A 27381-nucleotide genomic window follows, 5' to 3' on the forward strand; every position below is an offset into this window, starting at 1 on the left:
CCCTCCGATGGAAGCATTATGGAGCGGGTCAATATTATTTATGAATCGCTGAGCGAACGCAGCGATCGCTGAAGGAAGGGAGAGGCCCATCAGTGCTAAATATCATAATGTACCAGGCCTGGTCGGACTCGCATGAGTGCATCGTCTCAAAATCCAAATGCAATCCGAGGCCGCATTAAAAGAGGGATAAAATCGAGAGCACGTTACGAATAGTTAGAATAGCAGAGTCGGAAGGGACCTTGGAGGTCTTCTAGTCCAACCTGTCAGGCCTGCAGCCATCTTTTCTTTGGGATTTTTGGCCCGCCACCCTTTCTATTATTCTACCGGGCGTTTTCTATTGTGGGAAAATGAATTGGGTGGAGTTTAGATGATAGGCAGCCATAACGACGTTCTTTCTAGAAAGCCAAGGTCATCTTTTGTCTTTGGCACTTCTGCGTCTGACCGGAACTGGATGAGTGGAAGCTGCCAGCGTGGCAGTGGAAGATGGGATCATGGGAAGGACTTGTGGGTGTGGGGGCAAGATCATGAACTTTCAACTGGGTGGGGAAAAACTGGGAAGCTTTCCGATTCGGGTTTTCCCAGATGGGCCAACACGGCTCGCTTCATAAATTCGGAACTTTGAGGAAATACTTTGCCTCGGACTCTGATTTAATTTTGGATGCTATTTGGAACCCCGACGTTAACCCGAATCACTCTTAAAATACTTATTGGTTTGTCCAATCTCTTCTTAAAGGCCTCCGATAGCAGAGTTGGAAGGGACCTTGGAGGTCTTCTAGTCCATCCCCCTGCCTAGGCAGGAAACTCTATACCGTTCCAGACAAATGGCTATCCAACATCTTCTTAAAGACGTCCAGTGTTGGGGCATTCACAACTTCTGGAGGCAACTTCTGTTCCACTGATGAATTGTTCTCACTGTCAGGAAATTCCTCCTCAGTTCTAAGTTGCTTCTCTCCTTGATTAGTTTCCACCCATTGCTTCTTGTTCTACCCTCGGGTGCCTTGGAGAATAGCTCAACTGCCTCTTCTTTGGGGCAACCCCTGAGATATTGGAAGACTGCTATCATGTGAAGTTCTTATATACCGCTTGGCAAAGGCTTAGTAAAGCTACACTTGGAATCCTGCATCCAGTTTTGGTCGCCCCGTATATAAAAAAGGGAAGTATGCAGTGGAGTACCCCAAGGCTCTGTTTTGGGCCCAGAAGTACTCTTCAACATCTTCATCAATGATTTGGATGAGGGAATAAATGGGGAACTCATCAACTCTGCAGATGACACCAAGCTGGCAGGAATAGCCAACACTCCAGAAGATAGGCTTAAGATACAGAAGGATCTGGACAAACTTGAACATTGGGCACTATCTAATAAAATGAAATTCAGTGGTGAAAAGAGTCAGGTTCTACATTTAGGCAAGAAAAACAAAATGCACAGGTACAGTATACGTGGCACCTTACTCAACAGTAGTAACTGTGAAAAGGATCTTGGAGTCCTAGTGGACAACCATTTAAATAGGAGCCAGCCGTGTGCAGCAGCGGCCAAAAAAGCCAACACAGTTCTAGGCTGCATCAACAGACGGATAGAATCAAGATCACGTGAAGGGTTAATACCACTTTACAATCCCTTGGTAAGGCCACACTTGGAATACGGCATTCAGTTTTGGTCGCCACGATGTAGGAAAGATGGGGAGACTCTAGAAAGAGTGCAGAGAAGAGCAACAAAGATGATTAGGAGACCGGAGGCTAAAAGATAGGAAGAACAGTTGCAGGAACTGGGTATGTTTAGCTTAAGAGAAAGAAGGACTAGGGGAGACATGATAGCATTATTCCAATATCTCAGGGGTTGCCCCAAAGAAGAGGGAGTCAAGCTATTCTCCAAGGCACCTGAGGGTAGAACAAGAAGCAATGGGTGGAAACTAACCAAGAAGAGAAGCAACTTAGAACTGAGGAGAAATTTCCTGACAGTGAGAACAATTCATCAGTGGAACAGAAGTTGCCTCCAGAAGTTGTGAATTCCCCAACACTGGAAGTCTTTAAGAAGATGTTGGATAAACATTTGTCTGTTCCTCCCTCCTTCCCTTTTCCTCTCTCCCTCCTTCACTTTCTTCCTTCTTCATATCTTCCTTCCTCCCAGCTTCTCTCCTTCATTCCACTTTCCTCCCTCTTTCCCTCCCTCCCTTTCTTGTTTCTTTCCTTCCTGTCTTCCCTCCCTCCCTGCCTTCCTTCTTTTCCCCCCTTCCTATCTTCTTTCCTTCTTCCCTCTTTCATTCCTTCCATCTTTCTCCCCTCCCTTCTTTCCCCCTTTCTTTCTTCCCTCTTCCTATCTTCCTCCCTCCTTCATTCCCTCCCTCCCTTCCCCCTCCTCCTCTTCCTTCCTCCTCTTTCTCTCCTTCGTTCCCTCCCTCCCTTCTTTTTCTTTCTTTCCTTCTTATCTCGCTCCCTTATTCCCTTTTTCCTTCCCTCCTGCCTTCCCCCCGTCCTTTTCCTCCCTCCCAATCTTCCTTCCTTTATTCTTTCCTTCCTTCTTTCCCTCCCTCCCTTTCCTCCTTCCCTTGCTTTCTTCCTTCTTCCTCCCTCCCTCCCACAACCCTCCCCCCTTCTTTTTCTTTATTTCTTTCCTTCCTTTGAATCTTCCTTCCTTATTCCCTTTTTCCTTCCCTCCCTCCCTCCTTTCTTCCCTTCCTTTTCCTTCCTCCCAATCTTCCTTCCTTTATTCCTTCCTTCTTTCTTTCCCTCCCTGCTATCTTTCCTCCTTCCCTTGCTTTCTTCCTTCTTCTTCCCTCCCTTCCTCCTTTCTTTCTTTCTTTCTTTCTTTCTTTCTTTCTTTCTTTCTTTCTTTCTTTCTGTCTTCTTTCTTTCTTTCTTTCTTTCTTTCTTTCCTTCCTTCCCATCTTCCTTCCTTATTCCCCTTTTCCTTCCCTCCCTCCTTCCTTCCCTTCCTTTTCCTTCCTCCCAATCTTCCTTCCTTTATTCCTTCCTTCTTTCTTTCCCTCCCTGCTTTCTTTCCTCCTTCCCTTGCTTTCTTCCTTCTTCCCTCCCTCCCTTCCTCCCCTTTCTTTCTTTCTTTCTTTCTCTCTCTCTCTTTCTCTCTCCCCCTCCTCTTTCTTTCTTTCTTTCTTTCTTTCTTCTTTCTCTCTCTCTCTCTCTCCCTCCTCTTTCTTTCTTTCTTTCTTTCTTTCTTTCTTTCTTTCTTTCTTTCTTTCTCTCTCTCTTTCTCTCTCTCTCTCCCTCCTCTTTCTTCTTTCTTTCTTTCTTTCTTTCTTTCTTTCTTTCTTTCTTTCTTTCTTTCTTTCTTTCTTTCCTCCCTTCCAATCTTCCTTCCTTCTCCCCTTTCTCCCTCCCAAACAGAAAAGATAAGTGATGGACGTCGAGGAAACCTATCCCCCCTGGAGGCCCATGGTCCACTTCTGAGATGCTCCCGGCACGGCCACAATTCCAGAGACAAAAACACTTCCCCCCCACCCCCCCTGCCCGCCCCACTGGCTCTGCCTCCCAAGACATCTGCTGGATAAGCAGCTTCTCCATCAAAGAAGTCAGCAAAGGGATTTGTGCCAACAGTGGAGAACTCCTCCATTAATGGCCGAGGAGGGGAGGGAGGCTCTTCTGCTGAGCTGGCTGGCAGGCTGATTGTTAGATCTGGGCAACGAGAGACAGACTGCGGACACGAAGTAACTCAACAGCTCATTTTATTAGTGGTAGTAGTGATCCAGCTTAACCTGTGGTCGGAGGGTTCCCCTTTTATAGGGATGAGGCACGCCCATTGACCAATCAGATGAATACCTGTTTCCCGCTGTAGGAGCGGACCTGAGGGAAGACTTATCTCGATATATGCTAATATCTAACACCCCTCCCCTCCTAGATGGGACGTTGCGGTAGGTGACATAGTCCTTTAGGTAGGTGGGTGTTTGTCTTGCTCGGGAGGAACGTCGGAGTTCAGGTTGCGTTGAAGTACTTGCAGGACTGGTTTCCTGTTGGTTTGAAGTGGTTGCAGGATCGGGTGCTTTTTCTGTTTCTGGAGGTCTTGCGTTTTCGATGCTCTTTTCCCTGGTATCTTGTTCGGCTGCGATGACGGGGGGTTGCTCAGCGGCTGTGATGACGGGGGGTTGCTCAGCTGCGTGCGTGATGTCCTGTCCCCCGCTTAGCTCGCCGGTGTCGTCGTTTCCTGGGATGAAGTTTCCCTGCGGTTGTCTTTCTGTGGACAGGAAACTTTCGCCCTCATCCCGTAAGTTGGATTGTGCTAGGCGACCTCGAAGCTGATCGATGTGCCTTCTCCAATTCCGCCCATCTTCAAGCTCTAACAAATACGATCGAGGGCCCATGATGCCAATGACCCTCGCCGGTATCCACAATGTCCCCCCTGTGTAATTTTGAGCATAAACAGTGTCTCCTTCTCTAAAAGATCTGACCTTACTTGTAGAGTCTGGGGGAGCCGAGGTAGAATAATTCGGGTGGAGCCTGTCCAGGTGAGACCGTAGGCGGCGACCCATTAGTAGTTCAGCGGGGCTTCTACCCGTCGTTGCGCTCGGGGTAATGTGTTGAATGAGGAGGTAATGGTCAATGCGTGTTTGCCAATCCCCCGGGCCCATCCTGGCGAGGGCCTCTTTCGCGAATCGCACCATTCTTTCTGCCTGACCATTGGACGCTGGATGGAATGGCGCGATGAGGGCGTGTCTGATTCCCAACCCTGCTAAAAATGTTTCGAACTGCATGGCCGTGAATTGGGGCCCGTTGTCCGATACTAACAGATCTGGTAGACCATGGGTGGCGAAAAGCCGCCTAAGAACCTTTATAACTGCCTCTGCCGTGGTTGATGTCATTAGGACTACATCTAACCATTTAGAATAAGCATCTACAACTATGAGGAAGGTTTGACCCTGGAATGGTCCTGCAAAATCAATATGAATGCGTGACCAGGGTGCCTTGGGTTTCTCCCATTCTGTGGCGGGCGCTTCCGGGGGTGCTGGTCTCGACTCCTGGCATGGGTCGCAAGTGGCCACCCACTCCTCTATTTCTTTGTCCATATTGGGCCACCACACATAACTTCTCGCTAACGCTTTCATTCTCACGATCCCCGGATGACCCATATGTAAAGCATTCAATACCTTTTTTCGTAGAGCAAAAGGAATAACAACTCGATCCCCCCACAACAAACATCCCTGTAACACGGAGAGTTCGTCCCGTTTAGACCAAAACATTTTGAATTCCGGGCCCACATTTCCCTTCGGCCACCCCCTCCATACCCAAGTTTGCACTTGTTTTATTAAATTGTCCTTCGAGGAGAACCTTGCGACATCGTAAGAAGAAACCGGTCCCGAATCCAAACAGTCAATGAGCAATACCGGTACTTCTGGAGTGGGGTCTGGCAAAATGTCTGGTAATGGGCAACGGCTGAGCGCATCTGCGTGCCCTAGAGTGGAGCCCGGTCGATGAATTAACTTGTAAGAGTACGCAGCCAGGAAAACAGTCCACCTGGTCATACGTGGAGAAAGGGAGACCGGAGTGGGGCGATTTCCCGCCAAAAGTCCTAACAGCGGTTTGTGATCAGTAATGAGTTCAAAATCGCGGCCGTAGAGGTATTCATGGAAACGTTTCACACCTGCAACGGCAGCCAATGCTTCTCTGTCCATTTGGCTGTAGTTCCTTTCGGCCGATGAAAGAGTTCTGGAGTAGAAAGCAATGGGTGCTTCTTTCCCGTCGGGCATCCTGTGGCTGAGGACTGCTCCAACCCCGAAAGGCGATGCGTCGCAGGTCAATACCAGCGGGAGGGTTTGACTGTATTGCACAAGTAGTGAGTCAGTGGTGAGCAGGCGCTTTACCCCGGCGAATGCTGCAGCTTCGGCTCGTCCCCATCTCCATGGTGCGTTCCTCTGGAGTAGACGGTGTAGTGGCTCAGCAACGGTCGCCTTCTGTCTCAGAAAAACGCTGTAGAAATTAAGTAGTCCGAGGAAGGCCTGCAACTCGGTTTGATTTCGTGGTGTGGGGGCGTCCTGGATTGCCTTAATTTTCTTTTCAGTGGGGTGAATTCCCTGACCATCAATTCTATAACCCAGGAATTCTACACTAGGCACGTTAATTTGGCATTTTTCTTTTTTAAGGCGGAGGCCCTTCTCTCTGATTCTGGCCAAAACAGATCTGACTCTTTTGTTTAGTTGCTCCTCGTTTGCAGCGGACACCAAGATATCGTCAAAATATGGGACGACTCCCGGTATCCCTTGCAACAGTCGTTCCATGACGCTCTGGAACAATCCTGGAGCAATACTTACGCCGAATTGTAGCCGGTTGCATTTAAACGCTCCTCTGTGCGTCACTATAGTCTGGGCCTCCGCTGTGGCGCTATCTACTGGCAGTTGCTGGTAAGCTTGTGCCATATCTAACTTAGCGAAAACCTTTCCTGGCCCCAATGAGTGCAATAGGTGCTGTACTACGGGCACCGGATATGCGCTCTGTTGTAGCGCGACATTAATTGTGCATTTATAGTCTGCGCACAAGCGGACTGATCCGTCTGACTTAACTGGGGTCACGATAGGTGTCTCCCAACGCGCGTGATCTACCGGCTCAAGGATTCCTTGTTCCACTAACTTATCTATCTCTTTATCTATTTTTGGGCGGAGTGCAAAAGGCACTCGTCTCGGTTTAAGTCGGATTGGCGCCACATTTGGATCTAAATTGAACGATATTGGTTTGCCCACATACTTACCAAGACCGGAGCTGAACACATCCTCGAACTCCTTAAAGATCTTTTCAGCGCTGCTGTTTCTCACGGCGTTGATTCCGGTGACTTCTAATCCCAGGGCTTCAAACCAATCAAGCCCCAGGAGGTTCTGCAATGGCGCGCTGGAGATGGTCACGGGCAGCTGGGCTTCGATGTCCTTAAACTGGATGTGGAATGTGCCTTGGCCCACGATGGGGACTTGGTTCCCCTGGTAGTCTCGTAGCAGGACGTCAGGAGCGCGCAGTTGGCTCTTTCTGAGGCCGGGAATGGCCTGTTTCATGGATGCCCATGAAATGATCGTCAGGGTTGATCCTGTGTCAACCTCCAGCTCGCAGGGTGAGCCCTCCAAGAGGACTGTGACTTTCAGCCTTTTGGGCCGCTTAGGGCGGACCTGATGTATCGTGGTGAGATACGTTCGCAACTCCTCTCTCTGGGTCAACTCTATCTCATCGTCTATATCCTGAAAATACTCTCGTTGAGCGTCTTGGTAGAACGCTCTTTCGGCTCTCTGTGTGAATTCTCTCTGGGGATACGCTCGCTCACTTTCTTGTGAGTAATCTCTCTGGGAATACGCTCGTTCAGCTCTTTGGGGAGTTTCTCTCTGGGTAAACACTTGTGGATTTCTCTCTGGGCGCCCTTTTTGATTTCGCCAAGCCCCTGGGTTGGGCTTCTGTTGGCGGTACATGGGTGGCTGCCGTGAGGCAGGGACTCCGCTCCGGCACACTCGTGCGATGTGCCCAAGTTTGTTGCAGTGCGAACAAACAGCGTTCCTGAACCTGCAAGTAGACCTGGGGTGATTCCCTCCGCAGCTTGCGCAGGGCGGCAAGCGGGATCCGGGTTTCCCCCCAGGCCTCCAGTGACTGCTCTGCATTAGGTGACTGTCCTCGAACTCGGGATCCACGTAGTCGGGGCTTGCGTCTTCGTAGTGGACTCTGGTTTGTCTCGGTGCCGGCTGGGTTTCGTTGACCCTTCTTTGTATGGTCACTGCTGATTTCTCCGCTGATTCCGACGCTCTTGCTTTGTTCAATGCTGACTGTAGGGTTAGATTCGGGTTGGCTAACAGTTTCTTTTGCAACGAAATGTCTCTTACCCCACAGATGAATTGCTCTAAGATATGCTCTTCCAAATCCCTGTATTCACAGTGGGCTGCTATTCTTCGTAGAGCTGCAACAAATTGGTTAATGGATTCTCCCGCCATTTGAGTCCTCGTGTTGAATTCTTTGCGGCTGACATGGCGGGACGGTTTTGGCGCGTAATGTGTTTCCAAGGCTTGTTTCAGCGTCGCCCACGGTACTGCTTGTATTGGAGTAGGCGCGGTGAGGTCTCTGGCCGTATTGAAGACTTCCTTTCCGCAGTAGCCGAGGAAGATATTTTTCTTTCTTGCATCGGTGATCCCCGTGTACTCATTTGCTTCGAGGAAACACTCGAAGCGAATCATGAAGGCTTCCCATTCGTCGGTTGCTGGGTCGAAAGGAGCGGGGGGAGCATGCATCGCCATTTTCTCAGTTTGAATTTGCCGCGCTGCGGTGATCTGAGATGGCTGCCGGAATTTCTGCCGAATTCCTGGGCTGGATCAAATCCGGAGATTCTTGAAGTGCGCTCTTCGTCCTATCTGTCTCTCAATCCCATCCTCGTCGCCAATGTTAGATCTGGGCAACGAGAGACAGACTGCGGACACGAAGTAACTCAACAGCTCATTTTATTAGTGGTAGTAGTGATCCAGCTTAACCTGTGGTCGGAGGGTTCCCCTTTTATAGGGATGAGGCACGCCCATTGACCAATCAGATGAATACCTGTTTCCCGCTGTAGGAGCGGACCTGAGGGAAGACTTATCTCGATATATGCTAATATCTAACACTGATGCCCTCAGCAGGAGCAGCCGAAGATGGACCCTGTTGGCTCGGACCCCAGATGGGGGCTGGGAAGCGGGGAACGGGATTGGCCAAGCAGGACAGGACCGACTGGTTATGGGAAAGGTGGACGACGGAGCCGGATTGTGTCTGATTTCACCACGGTGAGCTTTGCTTACCCACGAGCTGAACCAGTTGTTGTCCAACCTTGGGACTCTTAGGATAGGTGGACTTCAACTCCCAGAATTCCCTAGTCAGCATGGTGGTTAACAACCTTAGTGACTTTGAAAGGGGTGGACTTCAACTCCCAGAATTCCCCAGCCAATATGGAGGTTAGTAACCTTAGTGACTTTAAGATGGATGGACTTCAACTCCCAGGATTCCCTAGTCAGAACTGGAATTAGAATTCTCAGCAATTTTAAGATGGATGGACTTCAACTCCCAGAATTCCCCAGCTACCATAGGAGTTAGCAACCTTACTTAGTGAGTTTAAGATGGGTGGACTTCAACTCCCAGAATTCCCCAGCCAATATGGAGGTTAGTAAGCTTAGTGACTTTAAGATGGATGGACTTCAACTCCCAGGATTCCCTAGTCAGAACTGGAATTAGAATTCTCAGCAATTTTAAGATGGGTGGACTTCAATTCCCAGAATTCCCCAGCTACCATAGGAGTTAGCAACCTTACTTAGTGACTTTAAGATGGGTGCACTTCAACTCCCAGAATTCCCCAGCCAATATGGAGGTTAGTAAGCTTAGTGACTTTAAAGTGGGTGGACTTCAATTCCCAGAATTCCCTAGTCAGAACTGGAATTAGAATTCTCAGCAATTTTAAGATGGGTGGACTTCAATTCCCAGAATTCCCCAGCTACCATAGGAGTTAGCAACCTTACTTAGTGACTTTAAGATGGGTGCACTTCAACTCCCAGAATTCCCCAGCCAATATGGAGGTTAGTAAGCTTAGTGACTTTAAAGTGGGTGGACTTCAATTCCCAGAATTCCCTAGTCAGAACTGGAATTAGAATTCTCAGCAATTTTAAGATGGGTGGACTTCAACTCCCAGAATTCCCCAGCTGCCATAGGAGTTAGCAATCTTACTTAGTGACTTTAAGATGGATGGACTTCAACTCCCAGAATTCCCCAGCCAATATGGAGGTTAGTAAGCTTAGTGACTTTAAGATGGATGGACTTCAACTCCCAGGATTCCCCAGCCAATATGGAGGTTAGTAAGCTTAGTGACTTTAAGATGGATGGACTTCAACTCCCAGAATTCCTCAGCCAATATGGAGGTTAGTAAGCTTAGTGACTTTAAGATGGATGGACTTCAACTCCCAGGATTCCCTAGTCAGAACTGGAATTAGAATTCTCAGCAATTTTAAGATGGATGGACTTCAGCTCCCAGAATTCCCCAGCCAATATGGAGGTTAGTAAGCTTAGTGACCTCAAAATGGGTGGACTTCAACTCCCAGAATTCCCCAGCCAATATGGACGTTAGCAACCTTAGTGACTTTAAGATGGGTGAACTTCAACTCCCAGAATTCCCTAGCCAGCGTGGGGCTTAGCAATCTTAGCCATTTTAAGATGGGTGAACTTCATAGTCCGGCTGGGGCATTCTGGGAGTTGAAGTCCACCCATCTTAAAGTTCCCGGTTTTGAGAAACATCGATCTGCAATGTTTACAAGGATGGGCTAAACCAGGTTATTTTTTTCTTAAAAGGGAGTTTGAACGGAGTTTGCCGGGGAGAAGCACGGCCTTCCTTCTCCACGGTTTCACCACCTCCCATGCCTCGCTCTTTTGAGCTCTCTCGCGCCCGCCTCTTCCCTGCGCCAACAAAAGCAGCCGGATTAATAGCGCTTTCTGAACCTTGGCCATAAATGAAGTGCCAGGGAACGCCGCAAAAGGAAGGCAGGGGGAGAAACCACAGGAAACGTTTGTGGAAGGAAGAAAAAGCCGCCAAAATTGACCGAAATTAGCTTTTGGGGTTTAGCAAGAAAAAGAAAACCGCGTGATTCGCACCAGGAGCTGGCTGCAAAATTTGTTAGTGTTTTAAGTTTTTCTTCAGTGGTCCCTTGGGTGAGGTGTGCTTAGGATGGGTGGCCACTGAAGTGGGAATGGGATCCCCTCTGCCTATGCTCAGAGGTATTGCCGCGGAGGGTTGAGCCCCCATAACGAAGGACAAGCTGAGAGGCCAAAGTTAGATCATGGTTTAGAGCTGGCCTAGTGCTTCCAGAAACACCAACTTGTCATATCCTGGCTAGATTAGGATCACCAAGATCTAACTTTTTTAAAAAAATGTAGTCTCCAATGTAGTTCAAGGTCTCCCAGATGGCTTTCTTGACTAGTCTAGAACTCCCCGTCTCCTGGTGATTGGCCGAAAGTCACCCAACTGACTTTCATGCCTAAAGTGGGACTAGAACTCCCAATCTCCTGGTGATTGGCCCAAAGTCACCGAACTGACTTTCATGCCTAAAGTGGGACTAGAACTCCCAGTCTCCTGGTAATTGGCCCAAAGTCACCCAGCCGCCTTGCATGCTGAAGGTGGGACTAGAACTCCCCGTCTCCTGGTGATTGGCCCAAAGTCACCCAACTGACTTTCATGCCTGAGATGGTGCTAGAACTCCCAGTCTCCTGGTGATTGGCCCCATGTCACCCAACTGACTTTCATGCCTAAAGTGGGACTAGAACTCCCAGTCTCCTGGTAATTGGCCCAAAGTCACCCAGCCGCCTTGCATGCTGAAGGTGGGACTAGAACTCCCCGTCTCCTGGTGATTGGCCCAAAGTCACCCAACTGACTTTCATGCCTGAGATGGTGCTAGAACTCCCAGTCTCCTGGTGATTGGCCCCATGTCACCCAACTGACTTTCATGCCTAAAGTGGGACTAGAACTCCCAGTCTCCTGGTAATTGGCCCAAAGTCACCCAGCCGCCTTGCATGCTGAAGGTGGGACTAGAACTCCCCGTCTCCTGGTGATTGGCCCAAAGTCACCCAACTGACTTTCATGCCTGAGATGGTGCTAGAACTCCCAGTCTCCTGGTGATTGGCCGCATGTCACCCAACTGACTTTCATGCCTAAAGTGGGACTAGAACTCCCAGTCTCCTGGTAATTGGCCCAAAGTCACCCAGCCGCCTTGCATGCTGAAGGTGGGACTAGAACTCCCCGTCTCCTGGTGATTGGCCCAAAGTCACCCAACTGACTTTCATGCCTAAGGTGGGACTAGAACTCCCAGTCTCCTGGTGATTGACCGAAAGTCACCCAACTGACTTTCATGCCTAAGGCGGGACTAGAACTCCCAATCTCTGGGTAATTGGCCCAAAGTCACCCAGCCAGTTTTCATGCCTAAGGCAGGACTAGGACTCCCAGTCTCCTGGTGATTGGCCCAAAATCATCCATCGGCTTTTGTGCCTAAAGCTAGACCAGAATTCACCAACTCTTGGTGATTGGCCCAAAGTCACCCAGCTGGCTTTCATGCCTGAGACAGTACTATAACTCCCAGTCTCCTGGTGATTGACCGAAAGTCACCCAGCCGTTTTTCATGCCTGAGGCAGTGCTAGAACCCCCAGTCTCCTGGTGATTGGCCGAAAGTCACCCAGCCGTTTTTCATGCCTGAGGCAGTGCTAGAACTCCCAGTCTCCTGGTTTCTAGACTGATGCCTTAACCGCCACACCGAACTGGCTCTCGTGTTGATTTGTACAACCCATCATCCTGGGGACGATGGGTATCCCAAAAGCAAGCCTCCGGGGTCAATAGTCCTGGGCACCACCCTGTAAATGTTCGGCATCCTATTGGCCCAAGTCAAAACTCCAATATTAACGGAAAATCACGATTAACTATTAAAATCACGATTAAATGGGTTTATTTATTTCTATTTTTTTAAAAAAGAGCTAAAATACTGTTTTTCAACCTGGGGTACGTGAAGACTTCAACTCCCAGAATTCCCCAGCTAACCAAGGTTGAGAAGCATGGACCTGAACTGCTTCTCATCCCGGCCAGCATTAAGGGTAAACTAACCAGGTTATGAATTAACCAATTTAGCCTATCTCTGCATTTGAGATCCCGATTAACTTTTTACCAATTTTTATCTTACGCCAATAGTCAAATTTGGGAATAAAACTCCCTTTGAGAATAAACATTTCCACCACCAAGTCAGTGAAAAGGGATAATAATAATAATAATAATAATAATAATAATAATAATAATAATAATAATAATAATAATAATAATAATAATAATAATAATAATAATAATAATAATAATAATAATAATAATAATAATCAGTTTTTAAACAGCTAGGTAGTCCTCACTTTACGACGGAAATAACTGGCTGGAATTTCCTCACCGTTGAGCCAAGCGGCGGCTAAACGACTCGCCCCTGATTTTATTTTATAACCCTTCATTGCTAGTATTCTTCAGCAAATCACCACAGATCGCCGTTAAGTGAACCTGTGGTCATTAAGCGAATCCGGATGTCCACCATTGACTTTGCTGGTCGGAAATTGGCTGGAATGGTCGTGAATGGTGATTATACGACCCCAGGGACACCGCACCCATCCTCAACGCATGCCCGTTGCCAAATACCTGGATTATGGTCATGTGATTGTGGGGGAAGGCCGCGAGGGTCATAAATATGAGGACCAGCTGTCGTAAGTGGGAGGATCAGCTGTAAGTGCGCAGACTGGCTGTTGTAAGTGTGAGGAACGGCCATAAGTGCAAGGACTGGCTGTAAGTGCAAGGACTGGCTGTAAGTGTGAGGACCGACTGTAAGTGCAAAGACCAGTCATAAGTGTGAGGACCGGCTGTTGTAAGTGTGAGGACCAGCTGTAAGTGCGCAGACTGGCTGTTGTAAGTGTGAGGAACAGTGATAAATGTGAGGAATAGCTGTTGCAAGTGTGAGGACCAGATGTAAGTGCGAGGACTGGCTTTAAGTGCAAGGACTGGCTGTAAATGCAAAGACCAGTCATAAGTTCTAGGACTGGCTGTTGTAAGTGCAAGGACCGGTTTATAAGTGCAAGGACCAGTCGTAAGTGTGGAGGTCAGTCATAAGTATGAGGATCGGCTGTAAGTGTGAGGACTGGCTATAAGTGTGAGGACCAGTCATAAGTGCGAGGACTGGCCATAAGTGAGCACCGACCCTAAGTCAGTTTTTTCCAGTGCTGCAGCAACTTCGAACAGTCACGTAACTGAACGGTCGTATGTCGAGGACTCCCTGTGTCTCCGTCCGGCAAGGAGCCTAGGCAAAGAATCGAGAATCTCAGGAGGATTTCACGGTGTTTATTAAAGGATGTTGGGGTCAGTCCCGGCAAGCTATTTTGGGGGGAGGGGGGGTTTCAGGCAAAGATCTGGGAAGGCAGAGAAGGGGGAACATTGGGGGGAGGGGGTGCCCGATGCCCGTGGTGCCAGCTGACGTCCTGAGTCGCTATTGGGAGGCCTGATGCCGCAGAAGATGGAGGCAGCTCCCCGTTCGTGCAATCTCTTTTTCCCCCCACCCGAAGGGACCGTGGGTAGGTTTCCGAAGGGGCCGGAGACTGGAAGACGGAAGTGTGAGGACAGAGAAACAGGCACCTGGTGGTGGGAGAGAGAGAGAGGGGGAGTGGAGGAAGGGAGGGAGGGAGGGAGAGAGAGAGAGAGAGAGGAAGGGGGGAGAGAGAGACAGGGAGGGAGGGGGAGAGGGAGGGAGGCAGGGGAGATAGAGAGGGAGAGAGGGAGAGAGGGAGGGGGAGAGGGGAGAAAGGGAGGGAGGGAGAGTGAGCAACAGAGAGGGAGGGAGGGAGTGGGAGGAAGATCGAAAGGGAGAGGGGGAGGGAGAGAAAACGAGACGGGGGAGACACAGAGGGAGGGAGGGAAGGACAGGGAGGGAATGGGAAAGAGAGGGGGAGGGAGGGAGAGAGGGAGGGAGGGGAAGGGAGAGAGAGAAAGGGAGGGGGGAGAGTGAGCAACAAAGAGGGAGGGAGGGAGTGGGAGAGGGAGGAAGAGGGGGAGGGGGAGGGAGAGAGAAAGCGAGACAAAGAAAGAGGGAGGGGGAGACACACACACAGAGGGAGGGAGTGGGAGAGTGAAGGGGAGGGATGGGGCGAAGAGAGAGAGACAAAGAAAGGGAGTGAGGGAGGGGGAGGAAGAGGGGGAGGGAGAGAAAGAGAAAGTGAGACAGAGAGGGAGGGGAGACACACACACACACAGAGAATGGGAGAGAGAGGGGGAGGGATGGGGAGAGGGTAGGGAGGGTAAGGGAGAGAGAGAAAGGGAGGGAGGGAGGGAGTGGGAGAGGGAGGGAGAAAGCAAGACAGAGAGAGAGGGAGGGGGAGACACACACACAGAGGGAGGGAGTGGGAGAGAGGGAGGGAGGGATGGGGAGAAGATAGAGACAGAGAGAGGGAGGGAGAGAGAGGAAAGAGAGAGAGGAAGAGAGGAAGAGGGAGGGAGGGAGAGAGAGAATGATGCACAATGGTCACTTGCAAAATTTGCCGATTCACACAATCCACTAACCCGGGTTCTTGCTGTTGTGGGAAAGCTGGGCCTCTAAGGTCCCCAAGAGTCTCCCAAGTCTTTTCTTTTTAAGATTTGCCTCATGCTTTGATGCCCTCCTGACGGTTCGCACAACCCACAAACCCACCGATTCGCACAACCCCTTATCTCTACACCTGAGTTCTTGCACAGATGACCTCTGGAGTGCCCAAGGCGTCCCCCGTTTGGCATTCTCCCCCGTGACTGTTTGCTCTCCTGTCCTCTATGAGGATCGTGGGGTGGTTTCCCCGGGGTTTTTCTCAGCAAAACGCTGAGCTTGCGATCAGAAAGGTCGGCAGTTTGGTGGTTCGAATCCCTAGTATAGATCTCCTGCGTGAGCAGGAGGGTTGGACTAGATGACCTCCAAGGTCCCTTCCAACTCTGTTACTGTTAAGAAACGGGGGCAACAGACCAGGTTCAAGATGGTGGCTCTCTCCTTTCCCTTCCAAAGGGAAGGGAGAACTGCAATTCCCAGCATTCCGGCCATTAGCGAGGCAGAGGAACAGGGGGAGCCTGTTCCCAGTGCATGCATGCGCAGAGCTGCCAGAAAGCGACTCGGGCGTACGGCTTGGAGATGATTGGCCCCTCCCATAAGACATAAAAGAGGAGCGAACGGACGTGAGCTTTTGCAGGAAGCAACTCGGTTCGTTTTGGTCGGTTTTAAACTCTGAAGCTCCGTTTTGACTCTGTGCTCCGTTTGGCCTTGCAAAACCAATTGGCAATTAGGGAGAGAAAGGCGGGTGCTTATCAGCCTTCTCCCGAAAGACTTTGGCAGACTTCTGCCGGACTCTTCACAGACTCATTACGGGCTGGGAATGACCATAATCCACAGCCGTTGAAAAAAAAAAGAGGGTTTGGGGGACTAAGCGTCTGCTTTTTACTGCCTCAGGAAGCCTAGGCCAAAACAGCGCCGCTCGGCATGCTGGGAGTTGAAGTCCCCGCCATTCTGAGGCCTTCTCGAGTTGGTGCAGCCCTCGGACTCTATTTTTGCTCATTCTCACCCATTTTTTTTCATCTCCCTCCACCCAAAATTTATATCTCTACCTCTCCCCTCACCCCCCCCCCCGCCCCCAAACCAGCCTCTTGGCAACTGGAAGTCCAGCCTTCTCCGAGCCGTCATGTTTGAGCACCGTTGCTTTGGACACTCACATTTAGGTGCTGGACAGATCATGCCCACAGGGGGGGGTGTACTTGGGGGGTGGGTCTCACTGGGGCAGTGGAGAGGAGGATTTCTGTGTCCCCGGAGGGATTCCTTTGCTCCCATAATATTCCACCACTTGTTTGGGAACTTCAGCCAAAACGGTCTTTGCCAGGGCATTGGGGCCAGCCTGGGAAGAAAAGAAAGAAGAAGTGTGGGAAGGAAGGGAGGGAGGGAGAGAGGGAGGAAAAGAGAAGTAGAATGAAAGGAAGAGAGGGAGAGAAAGAGAGAGGAAGGAAAAGAAAGGTAAGAAAAGGAAGAGGAAAGGAAAAGAAAGAAGGAAGGGAGGGAGGGAGGAAAAGAGAGGTAGAATGAAAGGAAGAGAGGGAGGGAGAGAAAGAGAGGAAGGAAAAGAACGGAAGGAGGGAGGGAGGAAAAGAGGTAAAATGAAAGGAAGAGAGGGAGGGAGAGAATGATTGAAAGGAAAAGAAAGAAGGAAGGAAAAGGAAGTGGAAAGGAAAAGAAAGAAAAGATGGAGGGAGGAAGGAAGGAAGGAAAGAGAGGTAGAATGAAAGGAAGCAAGGGAGAGAGAGAAAGAGAGGAAGGAAAAGAACGGAGAGAGGGAGGAAGGAAAAGAGGTAAAATGAAAGGAAGAGAGGGAGGGAGAAAGAGAGAAAGGAAAAGAAAGAAGGAAGGAAAAGGAAGAGGAAAGGAAAAGGAAGAAAAGATGGAGGGAGGAAGGAAGAAAAGAGAGGTAGAATGAAAGGAAGCAAGGGAGAAAGAGAAAGAGAGGAAGGAAAAGAATGGAGGGAGGGAGGAAGGAAAAGAGGTAAAATGAAAGGAAGAGAGGGAGGGAGAGAAAGAGAGAAAGGAAAAGAAAGAAGGATGGAAAAGGAAGAGGAAAGGAAAAGAAAGAAAAGATGGATGGAGGAAGGAAAGAGGTAGAATGAAAGGAAGGAAGGGAGAGAGAGAAAGAGAGAAAGGAAAAGAAAGAACGGAGGGAGGGAGGAAGGAAAGAGAGGTAGAATGAAAGCTCCAAACCTTTAACCTCTCTTGGCGGCCGGGGTGTCTTCCACCTACCTCCCCCCCCTTTCTTGCCCAGCCGAGCCTGGCACAGCCTGGCAGCGCCCGTCCCGTCCCTCACCTTCTTAAACTCCCGGACGGGCACGAACTGCACGATATCCCGCACGGCTCGTCCTTCCTCCGTCTCCAGCATCCCGCGGTCCCCGTTCAGTTCCCGCATGTCGGAGAAGTCGGCGTTCCCGATGCCCACGATGATGATGGAGAGGGGCAGGCGGGAAGCCCGCACGACGGCATCGCAGGCCTCGGGCATGTCGCTCACCACCCCGTCGGTCAGGATGAGCAGCACCCGGTACTTCTGCGGGAGAGGGCAGAGGAGGGGGGGTGTCTCAGAGCCCACAGGGGCCACACACGGGACGAGAGATCCCCCCTCCGCCTCTGCCCCCTTCGGGTAGGTCCTCTTAGATGGTCCAGCCGGGTCCGCTTACTGTGGGCATCCCGCTTTTCTCCTCCTCGGCTGCAGGCCCTGCCACCTTGTTGATGATGGGTGCCACGTTGGTAGGGCCGTATAGTTCGATTTGGGGCAGGCAGCGCTTGTAAGCTTCGATCACCCCGAGAATCTCTGCCAGGGAAGGAAAGAAAGAGATCTGGAATAGGTTAACTTCCTTCCTTCCTTCCTTCCTTCTTTCCTTCCTTCCTTCCTTCCTTCCTTCCTTCTTTCCTTCCTTCCTTCCTTCCTTCCTTCCTTCTTTCCTTCCTTCCTTCCTTCCTTCTTTCCTTTCAATATTTCCTCTTTTTTAAAAAAAACTTCCTTCCCTTCCTTTCTTCTTCTCCCTCCTTCGTTATTCCTTTTTTCTTTTCCTTCCTGCCATTCCTTCCTTCCTTCCTTCCTTCCTTCCTTCCTTCCTTCCTTCTTTCCTTCCTTTCTTCCTTCTTTCCTTCCTTCTTTCCTTCCTTCCTTCTTTCCTTCCTTCCTTCCTTCTTTCCTTCCTTCCTTCCTTCTTTCCTTTCAATATTTCCTCTTTTTTTAAAAAAAAATCTTCCTTCCCTTCCTTTCTTCTTCTCCCTCCCTCGCTATTCCTTTTTTCTTTTCCTTCCTGCCATTCCTTCATTCCTTCTTTCCTTCCTTCCTTCCTTCCTTCCTTCCTTCCTTCCTTCCTTCTTTCCTTCTTTCCTTCCTTCCTTCCTTCTTTCCTTCCTTCTTTCCTTCCTTCTTTCCTTTCAATATTTCCTCTTTTTTAAAAAAAAACTGCCTTCCCTTCCTTTCTTCTTCCCCCTCCCTCGCTATTCCTTTTTTCTTTTCCTTCCTGCCATTCCTTCCTTCCCCCCTTTTTCCTTCCCCCCTCTCTGTTCCTTTCTTTATCCTTTTTCTTTCTTTTCCTCTCTCCCTCTTTAATATTGTATCTTTTTTAAAAATTCTCCTTTTTCTTCCTTCCTGCCTTCCCTCCCTCCTCCCTCTCTCCTTAATATTTCCTCTTTTTTTTAAAAAAAAAAATCTCCTTTTCCTTCTTTCTTTCCTTTCTTCCCCTACCTTTCTGTTCCTTTTTTCTTCCTTTCCCTTCCTTCCTTCTTTCCCTCCTCCTTCTTTCTCTCATCTATTTCTTTTTAATCCCTTTCCTTTCCTCCCTCCCTCCTTAATAGTTTATCTTTTTCAAAATTCTCCTTTTCCTTCCTGCCCTCCCTCCTCCCTCTCTCATTATTTCCTCTTTTTTTAAAAATTCTCCTTTTCCTTCCTTCCTGCCTTCCCTCCCTCCTTCTCTCCTTAATATTTCCTCTTTTTAAAAAAATCTTTTCTTTTATTCCTTTTCCTTCCTCTATTCTTTTTCTTCCCTTCCCTTCCCTCTCTCCCTCCCATCTCCCTCCCTCCTTAATGTTTTCGTTTTTTAAAATTCTTTTTCCTTCCTTCCTTCCTCCCTCTCTCCTTAATATTTCCTCTTTTTAAAAATCTCCTTTCCTTCCTTCCTTCCCCTCCCTCTCTATTCCTTTTTTCTTCCCTTCCCTTCCTTCTCTCCTTCCCATCTCCCTCTCTCCTTAATGTTTTCGTTTTAAAATTCTTTTTCCTCCCTCCCTCTCTCCTTAATATTTTCTCTTTTTAAAAATCTCCTTTTCCTTCCTTCCTTCCCCTCCCTCTCCATTCCTTTTTTCTTTCCTTCCCTCCCTCCTTCCCACCTCCCTCCCTCCTTAATGTTTTCGCTTTTAAAATTCTTTTTCCTCCCTCCCTCCCTCCACCCAACTCCACCGTCACTTTGCCTTGCCCAGGGTTTTCAATCCCCCAAAACTTTCTTTAAAAAAAAAAAAAAAGATCCCAGAATTCCACCCCCTCCAAAAAAAGATCACAATCCTTCCTACTTTCGCATTCGGGGTTCTCCGGATCGAAGTTGATGGCGAAATCGTGAGACACCTGTCGGAGAAAAGAAACATCAAATAAAACAGGAACGAAGACTCGAACTCGGAGCACAAAAACGGAAACGATTCGGCTTCCTCGGATCACAGGGCTCGTACCTCGAAATCGGGAGGGGTTCGCGCTCCAAAGCCAAAGGCCGGGAACCGTTTATCGCTGGAAGAGAAAACGACGTTTAGTTTTTCCATCCGGACTGGGGGGGTGTTCTGACCCCCCCTCTTTATTTACCTCTTGTGAATTAACCCACCGAAAAGCCCAGGCAAGAGTCCTTCAAGGAGTGAACTGCAGCACAGACCTTATCAGTTCCTTGCGATCATTGCAAGGCCCTGAGCTCCCAGCTGAAATTAAGTTCTGGCAAGCAGTCTTTGAAGCATGAAACACGATGAGCAAAATCTTCAGAAATACGAACTGTTGTCTCCTACGACCACTAATTCCCTTTGCTTCTATTTATCCCCGAGCCGGGGAGAGGTTATTCAGCATCCACGTGTGCTTTGCTCCCTGAGTCGACTCCTTGTCCTCTGTTGTTCTTCTCTCCTAACTGCTCTGCGCATATGTGCATCTGGAGCAGGCCCCAGCTGTTCTTTCTCCCCACTCCTAGCAGCCTCCAAAGGCAGCTGCTGCCTCTCCGGCGGCTGGGAAATGTCGGACGACCCTGGCTGTATCTCAGCGTCTGACGTCATCCCAGCCTTCCCCAGACACTAGAGCTGGCCCAGGTTCCTCCCCAACCCCCTCATCGTCCGAGTCTGGCAAGCCACAACAGGGACAGGGGAGTTATAGTTTTGACATTCCAGGCGCAAACGTATCCTGTACCTGTCGTAATCCTGGCAGATCTCGCCCACCGACGACAACGTTTTCAGGTACTCGTTGGGTTCCCGGGGGTTGATGAAATGGAGGGAATGTTCACTTCGGGGGTCACCGTTGGAGGCTGTGAAGTCAATGGCTACCTGGGCAAGGGAGAGAGAGGAAGAGAGGCAGCGGTGTAGCCGAGGGGTTATAGCATCGGCGACGTCAAACCAGCAGCCTGGCATTTTCCGAGTCTCCTTTAAGGCACGAAGCTCTCCACGCGCGTTTCAAAAGATGCTCAGAAGGAGAAGCTGGAGGAATGATGGCTTATTGTTACAACAGTTAAACTGTTTCGGTCAAATACAGCTAAGGAACATGAGCGGGCGGGCGGGCCCTCCGAAGCACCGTACCGGGGCGTACCGGCTGAAACCCAGCACCCAGCTGAAGCAGGGTGCTGGGCTAAATGACCTCCAGCTCTATTCCATTCCATTCTACAATTCATACAGGTAGACAATAAATTATAATAATAATTGATAAGAATAATTAATAGTACCAATAATTGATAAGTAATAATAATAAATAATAAGCAGTAACAATTACTAACAATAATTAACAAGTAATAACAAATAATAATAATAATAATAATAATAATAATAATAATAATAATAATAATAATAAATAGTTAATAATAATAATCAATGATTAATAATGATTAGTAATAATTAATAATGAGTAATAATGATTAAATAATAATAATAATAATAATAATAATAATAATAATAAATAACAAATAATAGTTAATAATAATCAATAATTAATGATGATTAATAAATAATTATTATCAGTAAAATTAATAATTAATAATAACCTATAAGTAATAATGATTAATAAGTAATATGATTAATAAGTAATATGATTAATTAGTAATAAGTAATAATGATTGATAATGATTAAAAATAAATACTAATAAATAATAGTTAATAATAGTTAATAATAGTTAATAATAATTAATAGTTAATAGTTAATAATAGTTAATAGTTAATGATGATTAATGATGATTAATGATGATTAATGATGATTAATGATGATTAATGATGATTAATGATGATTAATGATGATTAATGATGATTAATGATGATTAATAATGATTAATGATGATTAATAATGATTAATAATGATTAATAATAAATAGACAACAGCATGTCTAAAGATCCCTCCTTTGTCTTAATTCTTAATTTTAAAAATTTACCGTGAAGGAGATCTGTAATCCACCCATGATATAATCCAGGAAAGTGTGGACTTTCTCCATCTGTAGAGAAAACAACGATCAGTAAGGACGACAGGGGCGACGGTTAGCCGTCTTCCGCATCTTCGCTTTCTCCCAAATAGTAATACAGCTAGTCCTCCACTTACAACATTTCTCTTAGCGGCCATTCAAAGTTACAACGGCAATGAAAAAAGGACCGTTTCCCACACAGCATCCTCCTAGTAAATCCGGAAGCTTGACAACCGATTTACGACAGGTTGTTACGGAATCCCGGGGATCAGGTCGCGATCCCCTTTTTGCGACCAGCAATGTCAACGGAAAGCTGGATTCACTTAACAACCGTGGGACTAATTTAACAACGGCCGCGATCCTCTTAATGATGGTGGCAAGGAGAGTCCCGAACCAATGAAGGGAACTAATGGCCTCCTGCAAACTCCATTCCCCAGGCGCTCCCTGTTTTCTTTCCTCTGGGAGGAGCAATTCCTCGTCCACCTGTAGCTTTATTCCCAAATTGATTATTATGCCTTTCCAGCAATTGAAGCCTGACAGGTGATCCATAACCTTGGAAACTTTTTCCCCCCCAAGCATAGGAATATTTTTTTATAATTGGAAGATTGAATTGCTGAGCCGAGCAATAACTGGCATTTCCCGTGGGAGAATTTCAAAGCGGAAAAAACCCGGAATTTAAAAAAAATCCTTTTTCATAATAATTCTTACCTAAACCGGGCCAGAAATACGGGAACGAGGACTGCGAAAAAGCTCACCTTGCACTGAGTGAGGACGATGTAGCCCGAATTTTTGTAATTTTTCTTCTTTTCTTGATACTTGTGGTTAATGCACTCCCATTTCACCTGCCGAGAAAAAAATAACAACATTTTTTAAAAAATCAGATTATCATGCAAATTCTGGCTGGACTAAGAATTTTTTTTTTCAACTAACCCCAGCAGTAAAAAACAATTTTAAATTAGATATTTTGGAAAATATATAAATTCCTAAAGGTTGATTTTCCCCACAATATAAATTATTGACGGTATATACTACCTCCACTTATGATCATTATTAAACCTTGTTCCTTCCTTCCTTCCTTCCTTCCTTCCTTCCTTCCTTCCTTCCTTCCTTCCTTCCTCCCTCCCTCCCTCCCTCCCTCCCTCCTTTTCTCCCTTCCTTCCCGCCCTCTTCCCTTTCTTTTTCTTCCTTCCCTCCCTCCTCCCTCTTTCTCTTTTTGTTCCTTTCCTCCCTCCCTCTCTCGCTCCTTTTCTCCTTTCCTCCTTCTTCCCTCTTTCCTCTTTTTCTTCCCTCTCTCCCTTTATTTTTTTTTCTTTTTCTTTTTTGGCCTTTTTCTTTCTTCCTCCCTTCTTTTTCCTTGCTGCCTATCCCTTCCTTTCTTCTTCTGTTCCTTTATTTTCTTCTACCTTCCCTTTCCTCCCTCCCTCCTTTCTTTCTTTCTTTCTTTCTTTCTTTCTTTCTTTCTTTCTTTCTTTCTTTCTTTCTTTCCTTCTTTCTTTTTCTTTTCTGTCTTTCTTGCCCTTCTTCCTTCTTCCTTTCCTCCCTCCCTTTCTTCTTTTTCCTCCTTCCCTCCCTGCTTCCTACCTCCCCTGTTCCTTTATTTCTTCTTCCTTCCCTCCCTCTCTCATTCCTTCCTTCCGTCCTTCCTTCTTCCTTCCCTCCCTCCCCCTTTCTTTCTTTCTTTCTTTCTTTCTTTCTTTCTTTCTTTCTCTCTTTTCTATTCTTTTTTTCAAGCCCTTCCTTCCCTCTCTCCTTCCTTCCCTCCCTCCTTCCTTCTTCCCTCTCTCCCTCCCTCCTTTCTTTCTTTTTTCTTTCTTCCCTCCCTCCCTCCCTGCTTCCTCCCTCCCTCCTCTGTTCCTTTATTTCTTTCTTCCCTCTCTCCTACATTCCTTCCTTCCTTCTTCCCTCCCTCCCTCCCTCCCTTTCTTTCTCTCTCTCTCTCTCTCTTTCTTTTCCTTTCTTTCTTTCATGCCCTTCTTCCTTCTTCTCTCCCTCTCTCCTTCCTGCCTTCCCTCCCTCCCTCCTTCCATTACCTCTTTGCCGGAGGATGCCTGCAGCATCTCTTGAAAACTTGTGCTGAACTCCCCGATGTAATCGTGCTTCCCGCTGGAGTCGTGGTCGTAAACCACACACTGGAAAAGAGAACGGGGAGAGTGACAAGATGCCAGAAATACAGGACAGCATTTGCTCCGCCTGGTTCCTTCTGAAGGAAACTGCCTTCAAATCCAATTAAAAGTCAGGTTTCATGGGAGGGGGGTTCCCCCTCCTCCAGGACCAGAGAAATAAAAACAGATGGAAAATGGGTTCTGCTTACTGAATCGCTACCTTGGTTCTTCCTAATTGTTCATTGTAATTTTGGGATTATTTTCAGATCTAACGGAGTTTTTCTCCAATTTACCAAGTTGAAGGCTGGTGGACTTCATCTCCCAGAATTCTCCAGCCAGCACTGGCTGAGGAATTCTGGGAATTGAAGTCCACCAGCCTTCAACTTGCCAAGTTGGATCAACACGGATGGAAATCCTTTTATATCGTTCTCTAGAATGAAACAAACTTTTTTCACACAGGCAACCCTTTTATTTATTATCCATCATCTATCTATCTATCTATCTATCTATCATCTATCTATCTATCTATCTATCTATCTATCTATCTATCTATCTATCTTCTACCTACCTACCTACCTACCTATCTAGCTCTATCCATCCATCCATCCATCCATCCATCCATCCATCCATCTATCTATCTATCTATCATCTATCTATCTATCTATCTATCTATCTATCTATCTATCTATCTATCTGTTATCTATCATCTATCTATCTATCTCCATCCATCTATTATTTGTCCATCCATCCACCCATCCATCCATCTGTTATCTATCTATCTATCTATCTATCTATCTATCTATCTATCTATCTTATCTATCTATCTCCATCCATCCATCCATCCATCCATCTATCAATCTATCTATCTATATCTATCTCAATCCATCTACTATCCATTCATCCATCCATCCATCCATCCATCCATCCATCCATCCATCCATCCATCTATCTATCTATCTATCTATCTATCTATCTCATCCATCCATCATATCTATCTATCTATCTATCTATCTATCTATCTATCTATCTATCTATCTATCATCTATCTATCATCTATCTATCTATCTATCTATCTATCTATCTATCTATCTATCTATCTATCATCTATCTATCTCCATCCATCTATTATTTGTCCATCCATCCATCCATCCATCCATCCATCCATCCATCCATCCATCATCTATCTATCTATCTATCTATCTATCTATCTATCTATCATCTATCTATCTATCTATCTATCTATCTCTCTTATCTATCTATCTCCATCCATCCATCCATCCATCCATCCATCCATCTATTATTTGTCCATGCATCCATCATCTATCTATCTATCTATCTATCTATCTATCTATCTATCTATCTATCTATCTATCTATCTATCTATCATCTATCTATCTATCTATCTATCTATCATCATTATCTATCTATCTATCTATCTATCTATCTATCTATCTATCTATCTATCTATCATCTATCTATCTATCTATCTATCTATCTATCTATCTATCTATCTATCTATCATCTATCTCCATCCATCTATTATTCGTCCGTCCATCCATCCATCCATCCATCCATCCATCCATCCATCTATCAATCCATCAACCCAGCCAACCCTTTCAAAATCGCTATTTCTCACTCAGTTCATCCACCCCTTCCTTAATTTTTTTTTTTAAACACGGCTCTGAAGAAAAAGAAAATCCTTACCCGTATTGGCCGGTCGGGATCACAACTGCACAACGATTGCAAAGAAATCCGGAAGGGTTGCCACTGAGGACTGAGGTTATTCTTGACCACCTGGTACACAAAACAGAGGAACAGAGTCACATGGGACCTTGTAGGTCATCTAGTCCAACCCACCCACCCACCCAAACACCGGTTGAGAAATGTCCAAAAACCATGAGAAATTGTCTTTTTTTTTTAACCCTTAAACCTTAAAGCCCCTGTCCCTTTGGCTGTCCTCTCTTCTTCTAAGCTTAGCTTCACGGACTTTTTGGTGGTGGCTCTTAAAATCACCACGTTTCCCACGGCAAAATCTGAAAAGGGGCCTTGTCTAAGCAAGCCTTCACATTTATATTTTCCTCTGATGATGATGAGGCAGCTGGGTTTTTGCTTTTTATTATCTCTTTTCCGTTCCGGCTCGCTTCGCTTGAGGTTTTCCTCATAATACAATACAATACAATACAATAGCAGAGTTGGAAGGGACCTTGGAGGTCTTCTAGTCCAACCCCCTGCCTAGGCAGGAAACCCTACACCGTTTCAGACAAATGGTTTATCCAACATCTTCTTAAAGACTTCCAGTGTTGGGGCATTCACAACTTCTGCAGGCAACTTCTGTTCCACTGATTCATTGTTCTCACTGTCAGGAAATTTCTCCTCAGTTCTAAGTTGCTTCTCTCCTTGATTAGTTTCCACCCATTGCTTCTTGTTCTACCCTCAGGTGCCTTGGAGAATAGCTTGACTCCCTCTTCTTTGTGGCAACTCCTGAGATATTGGAAGACTGCTATCATGTCTCCCCTAGTCCTTCTTTCTATTAAACTAGACATACCCAGTTCCTGCAACCGTTCTTCATATGTTTTATCCTCCAGTCCCCTAATCCTCTTTGTTGCTCTTCTCTGCACTCTTTCTAGAGTCTCCACATCTTTTCTACATCGTGGCGACCAGAACTGAATGCAAATATTCCAAGTGTGGCCTTACCAAAACATTATAAAGTTTATCATTTTTGTTTTGAACAAATTTTATTGAGTTCTAAAGTACTAGCTGGCTACCCGTGCTCCGCTATGAAACTATGTTTTTATGAAACTATGATTTTTAAGGAAAGCCTTAAAATCGCAAAAGGCGAATATATTTCTAGAACATTAATGAGATCGCACGGATCTATTCAGCTAGCCGGTTAACCCATCGGCCCGCTCAACGGTTTGCAAAGCGTCTCCTGGCTCCTCTTCGTTCCAGCCTGTTTTAATTTTTTAATATTTTCAATTCCCCCCCCTTCAAACAAACAAACAAACAAACAAACCCCTCCCATCAATTTTTCCGGAGGGCCCTTGTAATATCCTCACCTCTGTCCTCCAAACCAAATTCTCCGACTCGCCAACGCTAACTTTATATATTTCCAGGAAAGGATCGGATTTGCTGAAGAAATCCTGGAAAAGAGAAAAAAAAGGAGAGCATATTTTTCAAAGAATAAACGGCAAATCAGCAATTTTGTGACACCCCGGGGAGGGGGCGGCGAATCACCACAATCCAGATGTTATATTACACCAGCTGTTCTCACACGACTCACCAGAGGTTCTTTAAGGTCCTCTAACAAACCCTTGCCACCTTTCTAAAGGCGGTCCTCGATTTACGACCACAACAGAACCCCCATTTCTGTCACTAAGCGAGACATTTAAAGCAGCTTTGCTCCATTTAGCGAATTTTCTTGTTTCACAACTGTGAAGTGCACAACGACTGCAGTTGTGAAGTTAGTCACGCCGTTGTTAAGCAAATCCGCCTCCCCCGTCGGCTTTGCTCGTCGGGAAGGTGCAAAAGGGATCAGGTAACCCCCTCCGGGAAATAGCGACCGTCATAAATACGAGTCAGTTGTCAAGCGGCTGAATTTTGATCCCGTGACCA

General features: G+C 46.9%; 1 protein-coding gene across 1 annotated transcript in view; it reads right to left on the bottom strand.

Moving 5' to 3' along the window:
- Nucleotides 1-13896: 13896 nt before the first annotated feature.
- Nucleotides 13897-27381, bottom strand: part of LOC309381844 (copine-6-like) — a 38436-nt gene continuing 24951 nt past the window's right edge. Inside the window, exons 6-17 of the mRNA XM_081933130.1 lie at nt 26826-26909; nt 25474-25563; nt 23698-23796; nt 22423-22509; nt 21641-21700; nt 20419-20552; nt 19710-19764; nt 19557-19608; nt 17696-17829; nt 17332-17565; nt 16199-16377; nt 13897-14110 (exon numbers count right to left, since the gene is read on the bottom strand). Of these exons, the coding sequence (XP_081789256.1) occupies nt 16255-16377; nt 17332-17565; nt 17696-17829; nt 19557-19608; nt 19710-19764; nt 20419-20552; nt 21641-21700; nt 22423-22509; nt 23698-23796; nt 25474-25563; nt 26826-26909 (1152 nt within the window). The 3' untranslated portion in view covers nt 13897-14110; nt 16199-16254. The remainder of the gene's footprint in view (nt 14111-16198; nt 16378-17331; nt 17566-17695; nt 17830-19556; nt 19609-19709; nt 19765-20418; nt 20553-21640; nt 21701-22422; nt 22510-23697; nt 23797-25473; nt 25564-26825; nt 26910-27381) is intronic.

This window comes from Natrix helvetica, assembly GCF_964273705.1.
Source record: "Natrix helvetica genome assembly, chromosome: Z".
Taxonomy (NCBI): domain Eukaryota; kingdom Metazoa; phylum Chordata; class Lepidosauria; order Squamata; family Natricidae; genus Natrix; species Natrix helvetica.